Source organism: Symphodus melops, assembly GCF_947650265.1.
Source record: "Symphodus melops genome assembly, chromosome: 13".
NCBI classification, from domain to species: domain Eukaryota; kingdom Metazoa; phylum Chordata; class Actinopteri; order Labriformes; family Labridae; genus Symphodus; species Symphodus melops.
In genome coordinates this window covers 6,816,887-6,837,606 of record NC_136703.1, presented here as the reverse complement: position 1 = coordinate 6,837,606, position 20,720 = coordinate 6,816,887, and the positions used below count along the sequence as shown (strand labels likewise).

General features: G+C 40.7%; 1 protein-coding gene across 2 annotated transcripts in view; it reads right to left on the bottom strand.

The window, feature by feature from the left end:
• Positions 1-20,720, bottom strand: part of mtcl2 (microtubule crosslinking factor 2) — an 89,230-nt gene that overhangs the window by 24,503 nt on the left and 44,007 nt on the right. For both annotated transcript variants that reach the window (XM_079359089.1, XM_079359090.1), the window contains exons 5-9: positions 7,891-7,953; positions 4,121-4,288; positions 3,340-3,493; positions 2,395-2,965; positions 357-654 (exon numbers count right to left, since the gene is read on the bottom strand). In XM_079359089.1, the coding sequence (XP_079215215.1) occupies positions 357-654; positions 2,395-2,965; positions 3,340-3,493; positions 4,121-4,288; positions 7,891-7,953 (1,254 nt within the window). The remainder of the gene's footprint in view (positions 1-356; positions 655-2,394; positions 2,966-3,339; positions 3,494-4,120; positions 4,289-7,890; positions 7,954-20,720) is intronic.

The following is a 20,720-nucleotide window of genomic DNA, read 5'->3' as shown; positions in this document are numbered from 1 at the left end:
GTGTGACATTTCCAGGTAGAGATCTTGAGGAAGGTGTGTGTTAGTGAAGCATAAATTGGGAAAAGGGCATTGGATGTTTATGTTTTAGCGCAACTGCTTAATCGAGGGAGTACCAGATTTGACTCGTAGATGATTCTTTTTTTAAAGGCAAATTTTAGAGTTTAGTATGTTGTGTTTTGTCTCCCTTTGTGTCTCTGATCTGTAACTTTGTGTTTTTGCTGCTAACTCTTATGGTCAGAGGTTTATAATCTAAATTTGAAGTAAAAACAAGAGACAGCGATCACATAAGCTGATGTGATTATGAACAAACAGGCTCAGCTGACAGGACTGCGCAGAGATACACACAGGACGTGTACCTGACTGTGAGGCTGAGGTTTCTCCAGGTCACACTGCTCTGCTGCCTCATTGCAGACCTTGTGGTAGATGGATGGTGAGGAAGAGAGGCAGTTCGACTCGGGGGAGGTCAGGAGCTGTATCGCCGTGGAAACCAAGCGAGCCTGATCCCTCATGGCTAGCAAGGCATCATGGTCCTTCTGCCCCAGGCAATCAGGGAGCGAGGTTATTGCGTAAGCGTTGTCCTCGATGTTCTTTTTCTGTTCCTTGATCTCCAGGGCTTCGTTCTCACCCCCGACTGGCTCTTTTCGGTGGGGCGGACTGAGGGGAACAGAGAGAGAGCATTCAGGACTCCTTCCCCTTGCTTAGATATCGGGAGTACAAGTTCAATGTTGCCCACAAAATGTTCGAAAATAGGGTCATATTATTTGATGTTGATTTAGCGAGACTCATCCGTTGACCTTTGTTTCCAGTGCCAAGCATTGCCGATCAATCTTTATAATATTTTACTCCTAATGATGAGCAAACGTACATCGGGTTGCTTCTCATGCATCATCAGCTCAAGTGTGAAGAGACACTCATATTCCTGTCAGGTCGCATTGTGACAACATTAAAAATATAGAATTTTAAATTTTGCAATACTTCAATATGTCCGGCTGAAGACTTTGACCCCTGCTGAACATTCTTTCTGTGTCTATTATGATGATTCTGTGGTGCCTTACGTAACGTAGAACAGCAACTTGGCTTGTTTCCTCTCAAACTCTTCAATTAGACTTTCAGGGCCCGTAATCCTCTCAGAGAGCTCTTAACTTATCTTAAAAAATGCTAGCAAGGAGTAATTAGCTTTTGATTTTGAAACATTTTAGAGCAACTCTGTCTGAGCAAAGAAGAGACAGAAACTTTTATCTTAGTGAGGAGGCATGGTTGACCCTGTTGCTAGGTATGACATTTTTTCACAATAAAAAATTGAGAAAAACTAGCCAATCATAGAATCATCATCTGGGGGATAAAATGTTAGACATACTTTAAAAGTACAAGATATTTGAAATCACATGTCCACTCGTGCAGCAGCTTGTTCACCTGCTGATCGTTACATCAACGTGTGAAGGGTCTTAATTAGTGATTGGATGCACCTGTGGAGCTGACCACATGAAGAGAAACTCAGCATGCATGTCTCACTTTGTACTGAAAAAAGTCATAGATAGATTTGTGTCTGTTGTGCCCAACAAATAGTCAAAAATATTCTTCATGTAGTGTTTGATGAACATCTCTCTATTTTCTCCTCAGCCTGAGAAACTCTTGAACCTGTGAGAAGTCCTCCTCACTACTCCTCACAGTTTTACACCTTCTGAGCTCTTTTAAGGGCTGAGACACTGTGAATAACTTTCATCTTTACAAGGATCCGGTCTGAACTTTCAGAGGAAAGTCTTAGAAAATGTCCTGATTCTAAAAATGTTCTTAGAATTTTGTCACGAAGAGCAACTTTTAGTACTTTATGAATACAACCCCTGTGTCTTTTAAGGTAGACTTTCTTATCTTTTAAGCTTTTGGAAGAGATGACATGAGAAACGACATGTTTTGTCAAATTGTTGTGTTGGAACCAAATTAAATAAATAACCTAAAGAGCCTAAAGAATCAGGGAATTACTACGGCTTTATTAGAGCGCACCATTGTCTATAAAGGCACAAGTTAGTCTGCTGGAGGATGAACGTCTCTATAAGTGCTTTCACATAGACTTCATTAACTTATTTTTTGAATCCTTTTTTTGTGTGTTTGGCAACATAAATGTCATATCCCGGTTTAAGAAACTGGGAAAATCCCCTATCCCAATTTTGAGAAACCTGACTCTGCTACCTGTAGAACTCTGAGAAATAAAATGGGATACTGTAGAATTTGTTACAAATGTAGACAGTGTTTGTTTTTATTCATCAAGTTTTCAACATTGTTGTTGAGGTACTCCAAAAAAAAAAAATCTTACTGAAACATGAGAGAGATCTAAATACAGTTCTTCGTTTAGCACCAAAACAACACCCCAATCCTTCTTACAAAATGTGATCATACCTGGTTGGGAGGCACTCAGCTGAGTCTCCAGCCTCGGCGTCAGTCTCCAGAGCTAATCTTAATGAGGAGGAAGATGAGGAAGAGGAAGGTGCATGGTAGGAGGCCAGATCACAGCGTTGCAGGTTGGACAGAAGCACTCTGTTCTCGTACTGCAGCTTTTTCACCTTTCCACTCAGCTCTCCGATCTGTAACCTCGCCAATCTGAGCTCCTCCTCCTGGGCCGGGGCATCGGTGCTGATAAGAACTGCCCCTTCTTGTATGGAGTGCACCGGGCTGTCATTGAGCAGCCCGTCTGTCAGTGATGCTAATGAATTGGACGAAAGTGTGGATGTTGGCGGTGGGATTTCCGATTTATAGCGGTTAATCTCGTTCATCAGAAGCTTGTTTTGTTCTTCCATCTCGATTAAAGACCGCCTCAGAAGTTCCGCCTCTTCCTCCACAAACTGGAGGTGTCTCTGGAGCTCCATAACGTTCTCAGATGAAGCCCCTCCACCAAGCACCATGGCCCCTCCTCCAAGACCAACACCTGTCCCAAGGCCACCACCAACACCTGAGAGTTCTTGAGGACCATCTATGGGAGAGGAAACAATGAGAGGTCAAACCGTTTAGAAGTAGGTTGATATAACTATTATTTTTATACTGACCAAAGAGAAACAGCTAACCTGACCAAATACAAAAAATCAGAAAGTTCATTGAAGAGGTAAACTCCAATGTGTTCCTGCTTGTTTCCCAGGGTTTGTGCCAAGCTAAGCTAACTTGCTGCAAGTACTATGTTTTTGTATAGACATGAGAATGATAAGGACGCCAGTCAATCTAAGTCTATCAGAAAGAACTAAAGACACATTTTTTTCAAAGATGTAGCCTTTTGGTAACATGTGAAATTAAAGTCACAAAATTCACCTTTAACGAGTTGCTTATTAGCATGCTAATTAGTAGCGTAACTACCTTGTGGTCCCTTCATGTCCTCCATCTCAGCTCGGAGTCCCCTGTTCTCCACCTCCAGCTCCACGATGCGTCGACTCAGCAGGTTGGCCTCCTCCTCCACCAGCTTCAAGTGGACTCTGATCTCAGCCTCACGGGTGTGGGGAGAGTCGGCAACCTGGGTGTGGGTGTGAAGCGCTTTTGTTTATTTCTTCTTAAGTCTATCCTAAGATCTGTACAATTTATTAAAACACTCATCGTAAAAAATTGCAGTTTTATAACAATTGTTAAGAATATGGGAAAACGCTTCTGTTTGTTGTAATGTTTGTTCATGCTGGCTTTATCGAATTTGTCAGTGAAATGGCTCAAAATTGAGAGGCATAATGAGCGAGAGAGCATTTTGGGCTGTTTCTAAAACAATGCAATTACATTTTACAAGAATTTTCCCAGGCTTTTCAGGGAGTGGTGGTGAGATTTCACTGCCCTTGGTCTCAATAAAAGCCTAGTGGTACTCTATTGCAACTCATAGACAGTTCTACAGAGCAGAAGTTGAGTATCACATGGTTGAGCTTTTCCAAAACTTGTTTCCAGGAAACACTTCCAATGGCTGTTTGTCAGCTCCAAATATGAGCGAAGATCCGTGAGAGCGTTTTTTGGTCATACAGTGTTCTGGACACAACAAGCTCTCGTTTCACGGCCTTGTTCACAGACCACTAATTTGTCCCTGCTAATTTCCTCATTAATCACCATGTGGCAATGACAAACTTCTTCCTCCTAGGTCTTTACATCCTCCATATTCCCTTACCTCCTCCACGGTGAGCGAGGCGTTGACGTCTCCATACAGCGACCTGAACTTGGCGAGCTCCTCCTTCATGGCCTCGCCGTCCTTCACCAGCTTCGTCAGCTTCTTGCACATCAGGGCTGATTCTTCTTTTGCAAAGTGGAGTTGACACTTTAAGTCAGAACTGTCCTCCTGCAGTGACAGGGCAGAAAGAGAGGAGAGCACTGAGATGACATAGTTACAAAAATCTGCTGCATCAACAAGAGGCTGACATGCACGCATCTCATATCATGAAAGGTGCAGTTGCAACTTTGGGTCTCTCGTTAATGATTGAAGGATGGATTCATGCATTGAGAGCTTGACTGATTGATTAATCCTCTTGGGGTCTTTAAAACTTGTTTTATGGAAATTCCTTACAGAAAGTAATCAATAAAGAAATGTGTTGCTGCAATTGCCGACACAAAGAAAAATGCGCTAACGGGAAACTACAAAAATTATGCGCATTCTTTTTTAAAATACAAACTGGGATACAAAAGGGATTCAACAATTTTGAAATAAACACAAGATATTTGTGCCCTGTCGAAGGAGAAGTACTGAGTGAGGACCACTGCAATTGCCCATTATTCCCGACAGTTAATGGCAGTTTACGATGAAGTTTGCCTGTGCTGATAATTTTCGGTGTACTGCAGAAAATCCTACTTTTCATGCAGTAGGCAACCCTTCCTCCAGTCATGCCCCTCCATCCTACTGATAAGTTACATAACCTACCCTCAAGCAAAACAGACAGACCCAAGGTCTGGACATGCAAGCTCCAGGTAGTGACAACTCTGACACTACCTAACCCTAATCCTCCCCACAACTCAACTGTGTAGACCCACTGGCAGCAAGATCCAGGACGACATTGACAGGGTTTTCATGTGGGGAATCTCCTTACATCTGTGTTTTAGTGCCACAGCACCTCCAGAATGCTGGACAGTTAAACTCTGGCGTCCCAGAGCAATTATAGTCCTCACAGCGACCTCCTTCAATTAATCCATCCAGTGTATTTTTCAAAGCAAAGAGATTCTCCTGAAGTCATCTCTGGCGTTTATAGGAGGAAAATTAACATAATTAAGTTGAACACAAGCCACAACCCATTATAGCACCGCAGCTACAGTGGGATGGACTGGCTTTTAATGTTGCTTAAAATGGCCCTGAAATAAAGAGATAATGACAAAGAGGTTCCTGATGAACTTGTGGTGAAATCAGAGTCTGACTGTGTTTGAGGTTTTTATGAAAAACAGACAAAAGCATGACACTAAAACACACTCATTAGTGCTTTGCCATTTTCCAAACCTACCAGTTCACAAAATAGAGTACCGTGAGATTAAAACAGTTCACAGACAGTTGAACAAGCAAATCACTAGAACTATGCAGAGGAGAGGAAGCAGTCGGCTGTCCCAGTGGTTCCCAACCTTTTTGCTTTTGAAACTCCCTGGACCCAAACGGAAAAAAGATAATACATCGCTGCTGCCAAAGATGATCATGTTTTTTAGTAATGGCTCTCATTCCAGGTCTCAACATTTTTTTTCCAACACAGTAGACCTACATACACTTGTTCTTATTCAAATAGCTTTGTATAAACTATCCAATAAGGGTTTAATCATGTGTTGAGGTAATGTGCAATTTTATTTCGTGTTTTTCAATTGTTATTCTCACGATTTTATTTTAGATCTTTTTGTGCCTTTATTTGAGAGACAGGAGAGTGAGTGGAGCTAGAAATCGAGGAAATACAGAAATTGGGGAATGACGTGCAGAAAAACAGCCAAAGGTCGGATTCGAACCTGGGCTGCCCACTTCGAGGACCATAGCCTCTGCATATGGAGCATGCAAACTAAACACTCTTACATGTCAATGTGTATGAAGGATTAGTTAACACTGATGGAAGCTTTACAAAGCATCCTCTGCCATCACTGTGTGAATGTGTAGTTGTGACCTGCGGTTTAAAAGTGCTTTACGTAGTCAGAAGAAAAGTGCTGTACAAGCTCAAGTCCATTTTAACCACGTTTATCTGACTACTAAAGGCCAATGGCAAGGACTAAAACACAACTACATGATATAATCAGATAATAATAGCCATATTTAAAGGACTCTTTTTTGTTTCTTGTTTCTTGAAGACAATTTTTAGTCTTTAAAGTATCTTTTTCTTTCATCCCAAACTCAGCTGAGGGCTGCTGACCCTGGATGATCCTGTGCTCCCATTCCTAAGAAGCACTTCTGTGGCTGTATTTGTTTTACAGCCCATGTGGAGCATTTCCAACCACATTAAGCAAGGCGAGAGCCAGAGAATTTATAGCCATTTATGGTATGTGGCTTGGAGACTCAGCCTGGTCTAGTGTAGCTCAGCATCTCGTGAAAGATGATGATTGAGAAAATTAGTTTCACCGCAAACACCTCATGGAGTGATATATCACACCTGTTTGTTTTTCATTTGTATTTTTTATACCCTAAACACCAGAGCATGTTCAGTTCTATATACTTAAATGCACATTTCACAGATTGGGAAAAAGTGAATAGAGCAGTGTGTGAGCTATTTAAGTGACATGTAACTGTAAAAATGTAAGAAAACTTTGGGAAAGTGTAGCCACAGAAACAGCATTATTTCTATGCAGAACCAGAACCAGGAGGAGGCATAGATTTAAAGAGAGATGTCAGGGCCTGATCTATAATCCAAACATAAACAAAGGCTGCTATTCACAGATTATATTAAACCCAAACACCTGCAGAAACAGACCGAGGGCAGATAATAGAACGAGAGCACACGGAGACGAGTAAGGAGTACAGGAACTGCTGATCTGTCTGCGTCAAATGTACAGAGCTTGTTTGTACAGAGAGAGTGTGAACCCCTGAGGATATGGGTCACAAACACAAGAGACACACAAACTGCACAATCATGAACTGTGAGGCAGGAACACGCTAAATACTGAAACGTGTTTAATTTCAAACATAGCAGTTGGAATCTGCAATCAACACCCGATTCTGTTGAATCTACAATAGGCAACCGAAACATAAACTCCTCTTACACTCAGTAGACTCTGCCTCCCATTGTTTTGATTCCTATTGGCTATGAAAGGATACATTTACATTTGTGCTTCACTGCACCAAACATCTTGGTGTTGTTGCTGATTGCGATCATATGTGGCGAAGGTTAATGGTGCAAAAGTTCATGAGGGAGTGGATTTGTGAAATAACAGGTTCAGTTTCCAATCAAATCTTATTATTTTGAACGACTGCAGCTCTCTTGATACAGGTTAGTGGAAATGACAGTGAGTATTGATGTCTTTTGTCATCTCCACTGCAGCACAAGCAATCACATTTCTGGCCCCCATCTGGCCTCAGGTGATGCTGACAACACAAATGCTACATGGAAGCTGGGATGATATCATTTATTATCTAGCAGGACAATGACAGATCAAATGAAAACACAGAGTAGGCTTATTGGAGAATTATTTGGTCCATCCATCTTACAGAAAAAAATAATCTTGTAAAGACTGTAATGTTGTTGTCCTTCACCCCTGTTTGATTTCTTCCAGATCGACTTGTCTTTATTTAAAACTCACTTGTATGTTATTTTTTTACGTTACTTTTCGTCAGTTTTATTCTGGCCTTGTGGTGTGTGTGTTATGGAAGGCATTGTCTCTCTTTGTCTTTAATGGATAGGGTTAGGTTATTGATTTGTTGTTAAGAAACATAGCAGAGTGGAAGCATGTGTGTGTGTGTGTGTGTGGGTGCGTGCGTGTGTGTGTGTGTGTTACCTGTGGAGCAAGCTTCTTGTCAGGTTTGTTGTTGGGTCGTGCTCCTCTTTTCTTCTGGGAGTTCTGAGACGGAGAGACAAACAGACGCTCATTAGGAGGACGTGACACTGCATCGACTGTGAAACATTTCAGTGAGCTGTGGAATGAATGTTTCCTGTCTGACACAAAACAGGCTAAGTCATGAGAGGACCTTCAATCAAGAAGTAAAGTGGGACATAAATGTATTTTCAAGAGGATGCGTTGTTGCCTTTCCATACGTGCAGAAAATCACATCAAGCAAGAGTGTTCAGAGTCTTTGGTTTACATTTGAAATGGAAATACAACACATTCTCATGGAACAGTTTTCACACTGAATATTTTCAAAATGACAAGACACTCATTGTGTAACAAAACACAACTATCCACAACCTACCCACCATATGATTTTAATCTGATCTCATCTGGAGCCTTTAAGCTGCCTGCTTCTGCACAAACGATAACACACTCAATATCACATTGATCTTGTCTTGAATGAAATTAATTACAAAGACCAAAACAACTCAGGCCATTTACATATAAAACAAAGAGGAATCTATTAGCACTGCTCTCAGCTGCATGTTTAATTAATAAAGATGCCAAATAAATGTGAGATATCCTGATTTTATCTGGAGACACATTTAATCAAGGAAATATCATCCCCATCATTTGAAATTAACCTATGCAAACTGTTTGTAAATATGCATGTGGCCCTGATTGCCTAATGGTTAGGTCGCACTATAGGTACGGAGGTTTTTGCCCTCCAAACGGACGGGCTGGGTTCAATACCGACCTGCTGCTCCCTCATCATGTCACTCCCTCTCCTCATTTCCTGCTCTATCCACTGTCCAAGGCACAAGATTAAAAATAATACTGTTTTAATCTACCTTGGGTAAATGAATCTGTCAGCTACATGATTACATTATTTATGTCTTTTTATTTTGTTTTGATTTGATTTAGGCCAAGAAAGACAATCCAGACTGTGGGAGTGTTCCTGCTCATGGTACGGACACATCACACTATTTCGTTAGGGCAAGTGCTTTGTCTTTTTTGAAACTCTTATATCACAGGGCAGCTTTCCACTCCATCATTTTTCACCCTGTGTTCATTGCTTTGGTGATGTTGATCCTCCCCGAAGTGATTATGATCACCACGGAGACACTGATGAGAGTCTGAAGTTACAGCTCTGATGTGGAAGTACGAATGAAAGAGAGAGAGAGAAAGAGAGAAGAGGGAGGAGAGAGGAGAAGAGAATGAAGGAGAGAGATGCAAAAAAAAAGACAGCATAGCAAAATAAGGGAGGAAATCAAAACATCAGTATCAGCATATATGACAAAGAATTCTGATGCATTACTAAACCTTCTCAAATCACACACATGCCTGAACACACGCAACCCTCTGTTCATCCAAGTGTCTGACCAGTGAATTAGACTCTCATAAATCATTATCCTAGTCCACACACACACTCACACACACACACACACACACACACACAAAGACACATGCGCAGCAGCGGCAGGATGGACGCTGCAGTGAAAGCAGCACAGCTTATCTCGCTCAGTCCGTTTCCATGGAAACAAGTTACTCTGCAATGAAACCAGTGACAACAAAGAAAGAAATGGAGGGGTAGAAGAAAGAAAAAAGATACAGCAGGAAGACAGAAATGTAACTTAAAAAAACCCTACTTTACTCAATCTCTGTAGTTTAGTTTTGTAATGTTATGTATAGTTAAACTTAAGGAGAAAATTGTTAAAATAGTTAACCTTCACACACCTTTTAAAATTCCTCTCATGTCCAGTTTCGGGTGCAGTGCAGTATGTGCATGACGGGTGTTTCTTTACTTGTTTCTCTACCGTCCTCACCTATTCTTTGTCTTCCCTATGAACTCCCAGCGTTCCTTTCTTCTCTCTCTTCCCTCCATAGCCCTTTTTGTTCTATTTACCAACATTAACATTTTTCACCTAACACTGTTTGTCCCTGCCCTTTTCCTCTGCTCTACCTCTCTCTCTCAGTCCTAACCCACTTTAACATCAGTTTATCAGGATGCAAACAGTCTATTAATGGCTCTAAACTAACTGATCAATAATCCTGCCCTATAATGGAAACATTGATTCTGGCAGGATGTTGAACAGATGTCGGTACTATTGAATCAGGCTTTTTAGCTGAGCAGCATTTAGTTGGAGAAAGACTTCCACGTAAAGGCGATTCATTCATGCGAGAGTGTGCACATGACCCCCCAGCAATTCTAAAAACTGAAAGTAAGAGGGAGACACATTTTTGATTTGCTAATCAAATGTTCAACTTTTCTAAACAAAAGCCTTTCTTGCGATATGAAACTGACTTGTGTTAAAGCCCTCTTCTGCTTAAATATGTTTTACTTCAGAAGAGTAGGTTTAACTAACTAACTTGCCTAAACTTCTCAAATATGACATAATACACATACACAACAAAAACCAGCAGAAAAGGCACAATTAGATACCTGAACAGCCAGAACATAAAACTGCTGAGTCCGATTGTGAAACACTTGACTGAGCTGATAATAATCTGTCTGCAACGTGTCTGAGTTGCCTCAAATTACCAGTTATATGAACAGGTGAGCAGCAGTGTCAGCTGTCAGCGTATCTGTTAAATTGGGGACTTTTTTGGCCAATAATTGAAGCCATAGTTTGATGGATGCTATGTGTCTGTAATGATATGATCAAGTGCTGAATTGTGTGTTTTCTTCTAATCATGAACTCACACTTATAACCAACAGCATCTGACACTTTTTTAAAAGATAATGAAGAGGGAGAGGAAATATCAGGACGAGAGAGTGGGGGATGACATGCAGCAAATCGACGAGGTTGGATTCCGGCTCACGACCACTGTTACGAATACGAGGACTACAGCCTCTGTACATGGGGCACAACATAACCACAGGCTACAGACTACTCCGCATCTGATAAGTTTAATTTCTTGAAAAAAACATTTTAACTACCTCTTATTCTGACTTTTACAAAAGAATGCCAGGAGCTGTTCATTACTTATTACATAATTCACACACGCGCGCACACGCACACGCACACACACACACACACACACACACACACCGTGAACAGAGCCTTGTTCTCATGTTCCGGAGGTTGCAGGTCTCCAGTTACAAAGCAGATAAGATAACAGGTTGAGTCCTGTGCTATCTGATCACATATTTAACAGCTTTTGGCCATGTCCTTTGCTACTTCAGTTTGCTGCAAAGCTTTTTATCAGGTAACATTTCCCTATATTCAGACTATTTGGTGACGAAAATCTGACGAGAACAGAGAGGGAAAGAGAAAGGGAGGGCATATAAAAAGAGAAAAAAGTCTAAGAGAAACAAAACAAGAGCCATGGCAGAGGGAGAAAAAGAAGATGTTGTCATTCCACTGGCATGGATGAAGAAGCACAGCCCAGCACAGCGCTGTGAACTCTCCTCCTTCCAATCCAATCTGATCTGCAGCTCAACCAGCTGTGACACTCACAACAGGGCCAGATCAAACACAGAGTGAGAGAGAGCTGATGAAATACCCTGTGGACGGTGGGGAAAGGCTGGTAAACTGGCTTATAAAGGATAAAAACATGAAGAAAATGATGAAATCGAGAAACTCTTCAAACATTAATGATAGAACCACTGCAAGCATATTATGATAGGACTGACCGAGGGGTAATGAGGACACAGGACACAAAGCTCAAACTTATTAAAAGATGAAATCAGTCATTATAGTCAGTCAGTCAGCTGAAAATAGAAACAAAGGACTAAAAACAGTTCTGTTTCACCTCAAAAGGCAGCAATAAACAGAGTAGTATTTTTAAAAAGTGCTGAATAGAGAAGTCCTCGTGCTCTCTGGTTGACAGACCAGAGACACTTTTACAGTGTGCTGATATAGAAATGATTTTAACAGCCCTGTCAGGTTAGAACCCGTCACACAGGTTAACTGCTAAAAGATGAGATGGCACTCTGGGGATGTGGAGGTAGGGAGAAAGGAAGCAGCACACAAATCAGATTTACTCTCAGCGAACAGACTAATGTGAACCACGCAGCCATGAAATCCTGGGAGCTTCGAAGACGAGGAGAAGAATATCAAGTTGGAATGGATTTTAGGTGTATTTTTTTCAATTGACTCTGCTGTCCCTTTATGTTAACCCTAACAAGCTTTGAACCTGTTGTTGTTTTGATCTGTATGGTCTTCTAAAATCACATGGTATTTTCTTACATAACTTATACATAAACAACCAGGTAGCATAGGAGGTGTTGCCCTCAAACCCTCTCTAAACAGTTTAACTATTCTGGTATTTTTCCCCTACCCCTCTACTTCCCAGATGTAAACAAGCACAGTGAACAGATAAAGTACTATAAAAGCAATGCTGTTTGGCAGTATTTCGATCCAATAAATGGAGAAAAAGTCATATGTAGGCTGTGTCAGGATAAACTGTTAAAGTGACCAAAGCAATGCGTGACCACATTTAACATGGGCATGTTGTGTTAATCTGCAGGGAGCACAGCAGAGGCTGGCGGGGCTAGTACTGCTAACATTAGCAACACTTAGCAAACCAAACAACATAATTTACCTGTAAAGGTTAAATGATGGGTAAATTATGCTGTTATGAGTGAGTGTTTTCTTACCTTTAAATAATTGGTAAGTCTGAATTCAAATTTCCCTTAAATTATTGAAGCTAGTCGCTGAGGAACATCCCTCATTCCGAGGTGACCAGGAACAAGGGATGCAAATCTAGCAGGCATAGATGTGTCTATTTTTAAAGGCACAAGCAAGCTCAACACCCTGCAAAGTTGCATTTTTAATAGAGAAGATTTTATTTTTATTTATTTTTCAATGTGGGGTTTTTATTTAGTCACTGAATTACTACAGGAAATATTTCTTCAGAGGGCAGAACTGATATCAAAATGCTGAGCGAAACTGTGCATGTGTACGCAAGTGACAGTGTGTGCACATTAAAAGAGTCCGGAAAATGAATTGTTTGATGTGCATACAACAACAGAAGAACACACACACACACACACACACACACACACACACACACACACACACACACACACACACACACACACACACACACACACACACACACAAACACACACACCTACACACACACACATCTCTTGCTCTTGCAGGCAAGGGGCCATTCTCAGCCACGGGGAACAAAGCATTTCTGTCTCTTCATCATTACCACCACACAGATTCCAACAAAGAGTCCCCACAACACAACACAACACAACACAACACAACACAACATGGGTTACATAACTAGGGTCTGTGTGTGTCTGTGTGTGTTTTTGGGTTAGCCTGTGTTGCATGTAAGCAAAGAAAAAGATACTGACGGTGACATTTCTTTGATCAAATCCTGCCATTTACCAACGGACAACAATTGAATCATGTTTGTTCAACTATACAAATGGATGTTCTGTCATGTTGCACGCAGATTGTAAAGTCATATTTATCCTTCGTTACACATTATAACAGCTCTTTCTATGATTCCTAGGGATGCAAATGCAGTGTAAAGCAGCCCTCTCCGGTTGTCTGCTGCAGAGGAAAGCAGCTCAGAGCACAACAGAGCAGAGCAGATAAGAGGAAAGCAACACAAGCGCTTCACAAATCCCCAGTCTGCTCGGCTCATTACGACACACTCACGCTGATTCTACACTCTGCAGTATAGTATAACACACTTTAACCCACACGTTTTGTGAAAACACCATAACACCCTGCGAGCGCTGAATTAGGAAATAAACAAACCATTCATTGTCAGCGCTTCGAGCATGAAGCCTCTTTGTTGTGATGTTGTTGATGTAGCTTTATTTAAGGATCAGATATCAAATCGATCGAAATTGTTCATGAATTACTATAAAGCAGTTATGCTTTCTCTATTCATTTGAAGACAATCTTTATATATTGACAAGATATTAGAGAAATCTAGCTGAAACACTCATGGATAACACTAACTGGACTACAAACAGAAACCAGACAACTTCTGAAATCTAGATCTATGTCCTCATAAACTGAATCTGTGAATAGAGGACTTCTCAAGGTGGAGGAAAGGAAATGAAAGGTATTTCACAGTGATGTGTGGGGAAGCCGAGGTCAACATGACTGGCTGGTCCTGAAATGTAATTTCATTACACACACATACATGCAGACTGAAAAATGACAGAAAAATATTAACTTAACCGTCTCACTCCGGTTGTCAGGGAGATAAGGTCGTGAACCGGCACACCGAGACAGACTGAATGATATAAATCAAGTGTTTTTTGTCCTTTGTGTCTGCAAGCCGAGCAATGAAATGAACAATGAAGCTGAGATTGACTCACAAGGGAGATCCATAATGTCAGAATTGATTTCGATCAGATAAGATTCATACAGTGCCGTTCATAGGCCTTCACTATTTTCAGGGTAATTTCAGAATGGTGTCATGAATGAGGGATTTATTCATTTTCATCTGCAAAATAACACACAGCTGATTGGTTGCAAATATTCTAAACATTAATTTCTTTTGAAAACCCACCTAAATTCTCTGAGACCGGATGAAATTTCCCACAGCCTCATACAACTGACCATATCAAGCTGAAACTTAATAAAAGATCACATGAAGCTCAACTGTCCCTGTTATTTTTCTAGATAGTGTCCAAAGAGCTTAATTTGTTTTGTCTTTATTATTTAAATGGAGTCAAATCAAAGTATGATTATTTATACATTCAAGCTCTGCTTGATGCAACACAAACAACATCATTTGAGCCTTTGTGTGTTGTTAAAATTTCCCAGCATGCCTGTTGTTTTTTTCTTAAATGAACACTGTCATGATGTAACACTACAGTGATTCAGCCAACATTTATATCAGTGTGGCTAAAGCCAAGAGAAAGAATGGTCAATTAGCATGGCATTAGCATGGCATTAGCACTGCAAAAAAGCATCAGAATACTGATAGGGGACGGATGTTACACTTGATCTGCAGGAAGAACACACACATATACACAGATGCACAAAGTGTGTCAACAGTGTGCCTCTTTCTTTGTCATTGCCCTGACTTTGTCTTTCCATCCTTTTCACTGTTTATTTCAATTTCTCTGTCTCTCCTCTGATAAGTAATCATGACAACAACAGGCTGTATTTCAGACAGGCATAACCCATCTTCTCCTCTTCTTCTGTTCACGTTGGCTCTGCACACACTGGCAAAAATACAAAACAAAAGATCAATGAAGAGAGAATGAGAAAAAAAATGATAACAGATGAGAAGAGTAGGGAAGGAAGAAGGGAGGGGAAGGAACGAAGGAAGGAAGGAGGGGCAGAGGAAAGAGGATTTGCTGTTCTTTGTTAGCAGAATTGCTGCTCACTTCCAGCCACCTCCACCAGAGAAAAGCCTGTGTGTATGTCTGCCAATGTGCGAGCGTGTGTTTGTGTGTGTCTCTCTCACACTCTGTTTATTAAGGCAGTGTGTTAGTAGGTGACCTTGCACAAACAAACACTCCTTCCAGCTCAACCTGCTGCTTTGTATTGATCTGAATTATTCATGTGTGTATGGCGTGTATGTTGCATTCATATGTCTGCTACAGCTGTGTGTTTATATGTTTTTGTGCAAGTGTGGCATATTTGTGTGTGTGTGTGTGTGTGTGTGTGTGTGTGTATGTATGTGTGTGTAGGGAAGGATTTGTGTGTTTTATGTATGCCCAGAAGGGTTGGAAGCTGAACAGAGCCACGCCTGCTACAACGTAGAGAGTGCGGAGTACATGTGTGTGTGTGTGTGTGTGTGTGTGTGTGTGTGTGTGTGTGTGTGTGTGTGTGTGTGTGATAAAATAAAATAAGTGGGTATCAAACCTTAATACCTTAATGCCCAACTACCCCCACCCTCCTCCTCAAAGCTGCCCCCCTCCATCACTCCTCAGGGTCCTATTACTCCAACAACCTCATTAAATGTCTAATTGTCTAATTTCATGTAGAAATAAGCAAATGTTTGTTTCGTCGACATTAATGATCTCAGATTTTATGATTTAGGTGAGTTCCTTCATTGGCTCATTGTTTCAGCCCCAAAATACAGACTAGAACTTATATTGACTGTGGGGGAAAGAGTAGAGTTCTTGCTGAGGGCAAAAATGGGTTAAAAGGGACTCGTTTTACAGTTATGACCTTGAAGCTTTTCTCTCCAGTTACAGGTACTCTTTATTCTTGTTCCAGGGCAATTGATCAGATGCAGCTCCCTTTTTCAGCCGAAGCAAACTGCTGCTTCAGCGATCGACCAGCTAATGTTTGAAGTACCCTGAGCCTTGCATGCTCATTGCACTGTTCCCTGATCAAACTGTGTGCACAGTCATTCAAATTCCAAAAACTTTATTTGTCCCCGGGGGGCAATTCAAGAAAGTAGGTAAGTAGGAAACAAACTCTAAACCTTCAACATGGAGTGTGCATACAACAGAAAAGTGGAGAACATTTGATTATGTGTTACTGGGAGTAAATGTATTCACATTACGTTAAGTGAGAAGGAAGAGCGGCTTGACTAAATTAAGCTGAATAAGGCGTTTTTTTTCTCACCGTGGTATAACAGTTTGTACATGTTTCAATGTCATGACTGTGTAAAAAAAAAGCCCTAATAAAGGATTCTAATGCATTGCCGCATTAGACTAGAAAACAAAGACAAGGTGTATAAATAAGGTGAAGATGGGGGCGGGGAAAAAGAAAAGAGCTGGAGTAAGAGATGGAGAAAGAGCTAAGCGTGTAGAGAATTTAATATTTGATTGTCTGGCCTTCACTTCTCTGAGGAGCAGTTTCAGCACGCAAAGGATGTAGCCCCCCCCCCCCCCCCCCCCACCCCCCAACACCACCCGCCCCTGCCTCCAGACAAAACGCCTCAACAACCACAGACTATGATATGTTGCCGTGGCGACAGCTTCTGCAGCCTGTCGCCAAGATGCCCTGCTGGCATCACATTAATGTAAAGACAGAAAGAGGAAAGAGAGGAAGGATGGGGGAGGGGGGGTAACAAGATGGTTGGATGCAGAGAGGAGAGGAGGTGTTTGGATGGAGTAAGAAACAAAACAAGAATACAACAAGACCATTCAAAAGGTCTCAAAACAAAGAATCCCCCCCCCCCCCTCTCGTTCAAATCCAAACCCAAATCATCATCAAGTTGATACTACTTCCTCTCACCCAATTTACAAAAATATCACCAAGAGCTAACAGTGAAATACCTCTGTGTGTATTTGAAAAATGATGTTGGGTTTACTGAGATATGATCGTGTTTGTCTGTAAACGGTGTTTGATGAAACTCTGATCAGATTCCTTCTGTGCTTTCTCATAAAATGACCCGATTTCATAATATGTGTGGCTATGCGACAGCAGTTAATGCACAACACAAACAGCAGAAATGTTTCACTAATTGTATTGCAAGCTGATTTTGTTTCCCAACTTGTTTCTTTTTCTCTAACTCGTTTTTCTTTTCCTGCTTTCTCTCTCGGAAATATTTTGCAGCTCAAATGCAAAGCAGTGCGAATGTATCATGGACATGATGTATCGTTCAATATCTCTGTATATTGTGCGAGGTTATTATTTTTGTTAATACGAACAGAGCAAATGGTGATGATCATGATACTTTAACTTTCAATGTAGTTGAGGAAACAGAGAGGGAAGTATTGACTTCAAAATCTGGATGTCACATGTGTTACTTTGGGTATTCTGATTATCTGTTTGTGTTACCAGGTGATTGCTGGGACAGAAGTAATATAACTATCTTTCTGGTTGTTGTTCAGTTGTTTTTTTGGTCTGGTTATTAGGGTTTTAGGCGGTATTACCAAGTGGCAACCTTTGGTTTTAAAAATGAGGATGACACTATAGAGCAAATTTGGGCAAGCTGGCAACAAAAGCCCCAGAGTCCCAGACAGGCGTTACGAAAATCTGCAGTTTTTCTCCCCTCTTCTGTTATCTTCAGCTCTGATTGCACAACGAGGCACACCTGGCCTCAGTGTTTAAAGGCTCTGTACTGCGCTCTGTTGAGGGTTTTGCCACTCAGTCAGGGGTTGTGGGGTCTCTTGTTGATTTAGTCTTCTGGTGACTTTCAACTTCTAAGATAACTAGCTAAACAATCCCTTGGTTTTGACTTTTGAAAGAGTTTTAAGTCACTTCATCATGGGTTCAGTTGCGGGTTGTTTTTGTTAACCTTAAAGGGCTGCCTTATGGTGGGGTGTAACAAACAACCATGTGGAAAATGTCCATTTTAAAGGCAGAAAAAAATAACAGCCCCATGAAACAGTTTTGGTCTGAAAAGCTAATACATGTATTTAACACACTGATCAAGAGGGGATTTTTTTTTTTTTAAATAACTCAACTGTTTTCTCCTATTAATCCTCGTTGTGCATAGTTATGGTGTGGCTGATCTGAATAACAGGTGTTTCCAATATGAATGAATATAAATCAGTTTTATTGGTCAGGTATGTTTAGCACACAAGGATTTTAACTTTGGTAGACTGTGTTCTTAAATGTAACATTAAATATAAAAAAAATAACTAAAAAATATAAACAAGAAATTACAAAGTAATACTGTATGTACAAGACCAATAGGTAAGGCTACTTAGCCTACTTCCATGTTTTATACAGCGTATGATTACTTCTCAGTGCCCCATCATGCTTTAAAATATATTCCACAAACTGTCCCCTGTCTTGATATAAACCTGAACTTCTTTATTACTCATACAGGGACTTGTTTGTATCCCACCTAGTGATTTACAGCCTAATCTGAACAGAAGGCTAATACTACCTACTGGCCTACAACAGTCAAGATCTGTTACTTCTTATCTGCTGCTTAGAAAGGATTAAAACGACTCGGTGCGTGTGAAGTAGATGGATTGGTGGTCAGTTCAATTGGCAGACGGCTTTAGAGTAAGAGGTAAAATACTGGACTTACATTAACAGCAAAAAGACAATCACAGCCAATATTTAAATTCCAGAGAAAATGTTACTTCCAACTTAGGCCTTCTTGGTCATAGTGTTTTATTTTCCCGCCTCAGCCAATGAAACATAACGTTAAAATAAAATTGGAAAGAACTCACATTTAAATTGTTCCTGCAATGGCTTAAACATTCTGAATTGATTGGCAATTGCACTCTCCTATGAGTACATTAATTATAACAGCTGCAAGGTATATAGGTGCTTTTTCCTTTCTCAATTCCCTTGATGGTCATTTCTTGTTTATGTCATTCTGACTAGTTCAACAAGGGTTAAGCTTCTCATCATCCTCCTCCCATCGCTCCCTGTTTTCTCACTTGCAGACACCTGAGCTGCCAGCAACTGTTAGCACAGAGTCACAGAGAGAAACCATATGTGAACAAGAACACAGAGACACACACACAACACAAGCTTCTCCACCAACACAGAGAGCATCCATCTGGTGAGTGTGACAGAGGGCGTCCCAGAGAACCACAACACAGCACCTCGTCCTGTTATGTCCTAATAATAGAGTGTCATGTGCACTAACACCTCACTGCTCTCCAAACGAGAGGCCTTTTAATCTCACTGCACAGTTTACGTTTGGACAAGAGTCCTTTCTCATGCTAACATGCAAATACTGATGGTATGGGATCAAACAATATGTTTAAAAAAGTCTTCCTGCTGAAGCTTTCAAGAAAAATGTGTCTGATTTTTTGGGACATATAAGACATTTATGTTTGAATGCACAAATAATTAGCCATAAAACATTTTAGGGTTTTGTATCAAATTTTAAACAAAAAAAACATTGCTAAGGAAGGACTATAAAGGAAGTAAGGTGGTCATTTCACAATGTATGCAAACCTCACATACTGTATGTTCATGTAATCTTTAAGAACACGAATACACACACACACACACACACACACACACACACACACCATATGACCTCCATATGGCCTGTGGGTTCTTGACGATGAACATGGTTAAAATTTTTAATGATGTCTTGTCATATGATGTTTCACACCTGACACTTACTAAACACACACACACACACACACACACACACACTCCAGTGAGCATTGACAGTTATAGGCATATCTGTGTGTGTGTGTGTGTGTGTGTGTGTGTGTGTGTGAGAGAGAGTGAAGTGAAGCGTGTATGACAGGTTGACTGGAGCGGTCCACTAATTAGCATTTGGTTGCATTACTGCATCTTTTCAAATCTGCATATATTAAACAAAACCAAGTAAAAAAACAATTATTATTTTTCATCATGAGTAATGATGAACATGTCAAGTGAAATACAAAATATTACACATAAAATTTACAATGGAACACATACAACCAATCAATGCTCGTCAAAAATAATGTGTTCTTTTTACTCTTATTAACAGGAGGGCTTCTTCACTGCAGCTCCATTATACGTTACAATGTGTAGCACGGTAAAAGCCCATTGTGTGATTCATAAAGGTAGACTCAGGGTTATTAAGCCCTTTGTGCTTTAAATAGTCAAAGCCTGTTTGAGCTCCCTGACAGCAGAACAAAGCCGGGCCCTGATGGACATGTCAGAGCTCTGGCGACCTTAAGGTGTGTCTGACTGATCAAACACACAGACAGGGATCAAACACAGACACCTCACACAGGTATACAGAGATACAAAGGGAGCACAGCCTGACATGATGTCAATAATTTCAGCAACCTGTATGACACTTTCACATCATTACCCCACCTTGACTTTAACAACCTAGCCACCAGGGCCTAAAGGTACAGTTTTCTCATTTGTATTAAATTTAAAGGAACAGACTGAGATGTTGGGAAATATTCGTACTTTGGCTGCGGCCCAAATGAAAGAGCAGGCTATCCACTTATCACAAGAACA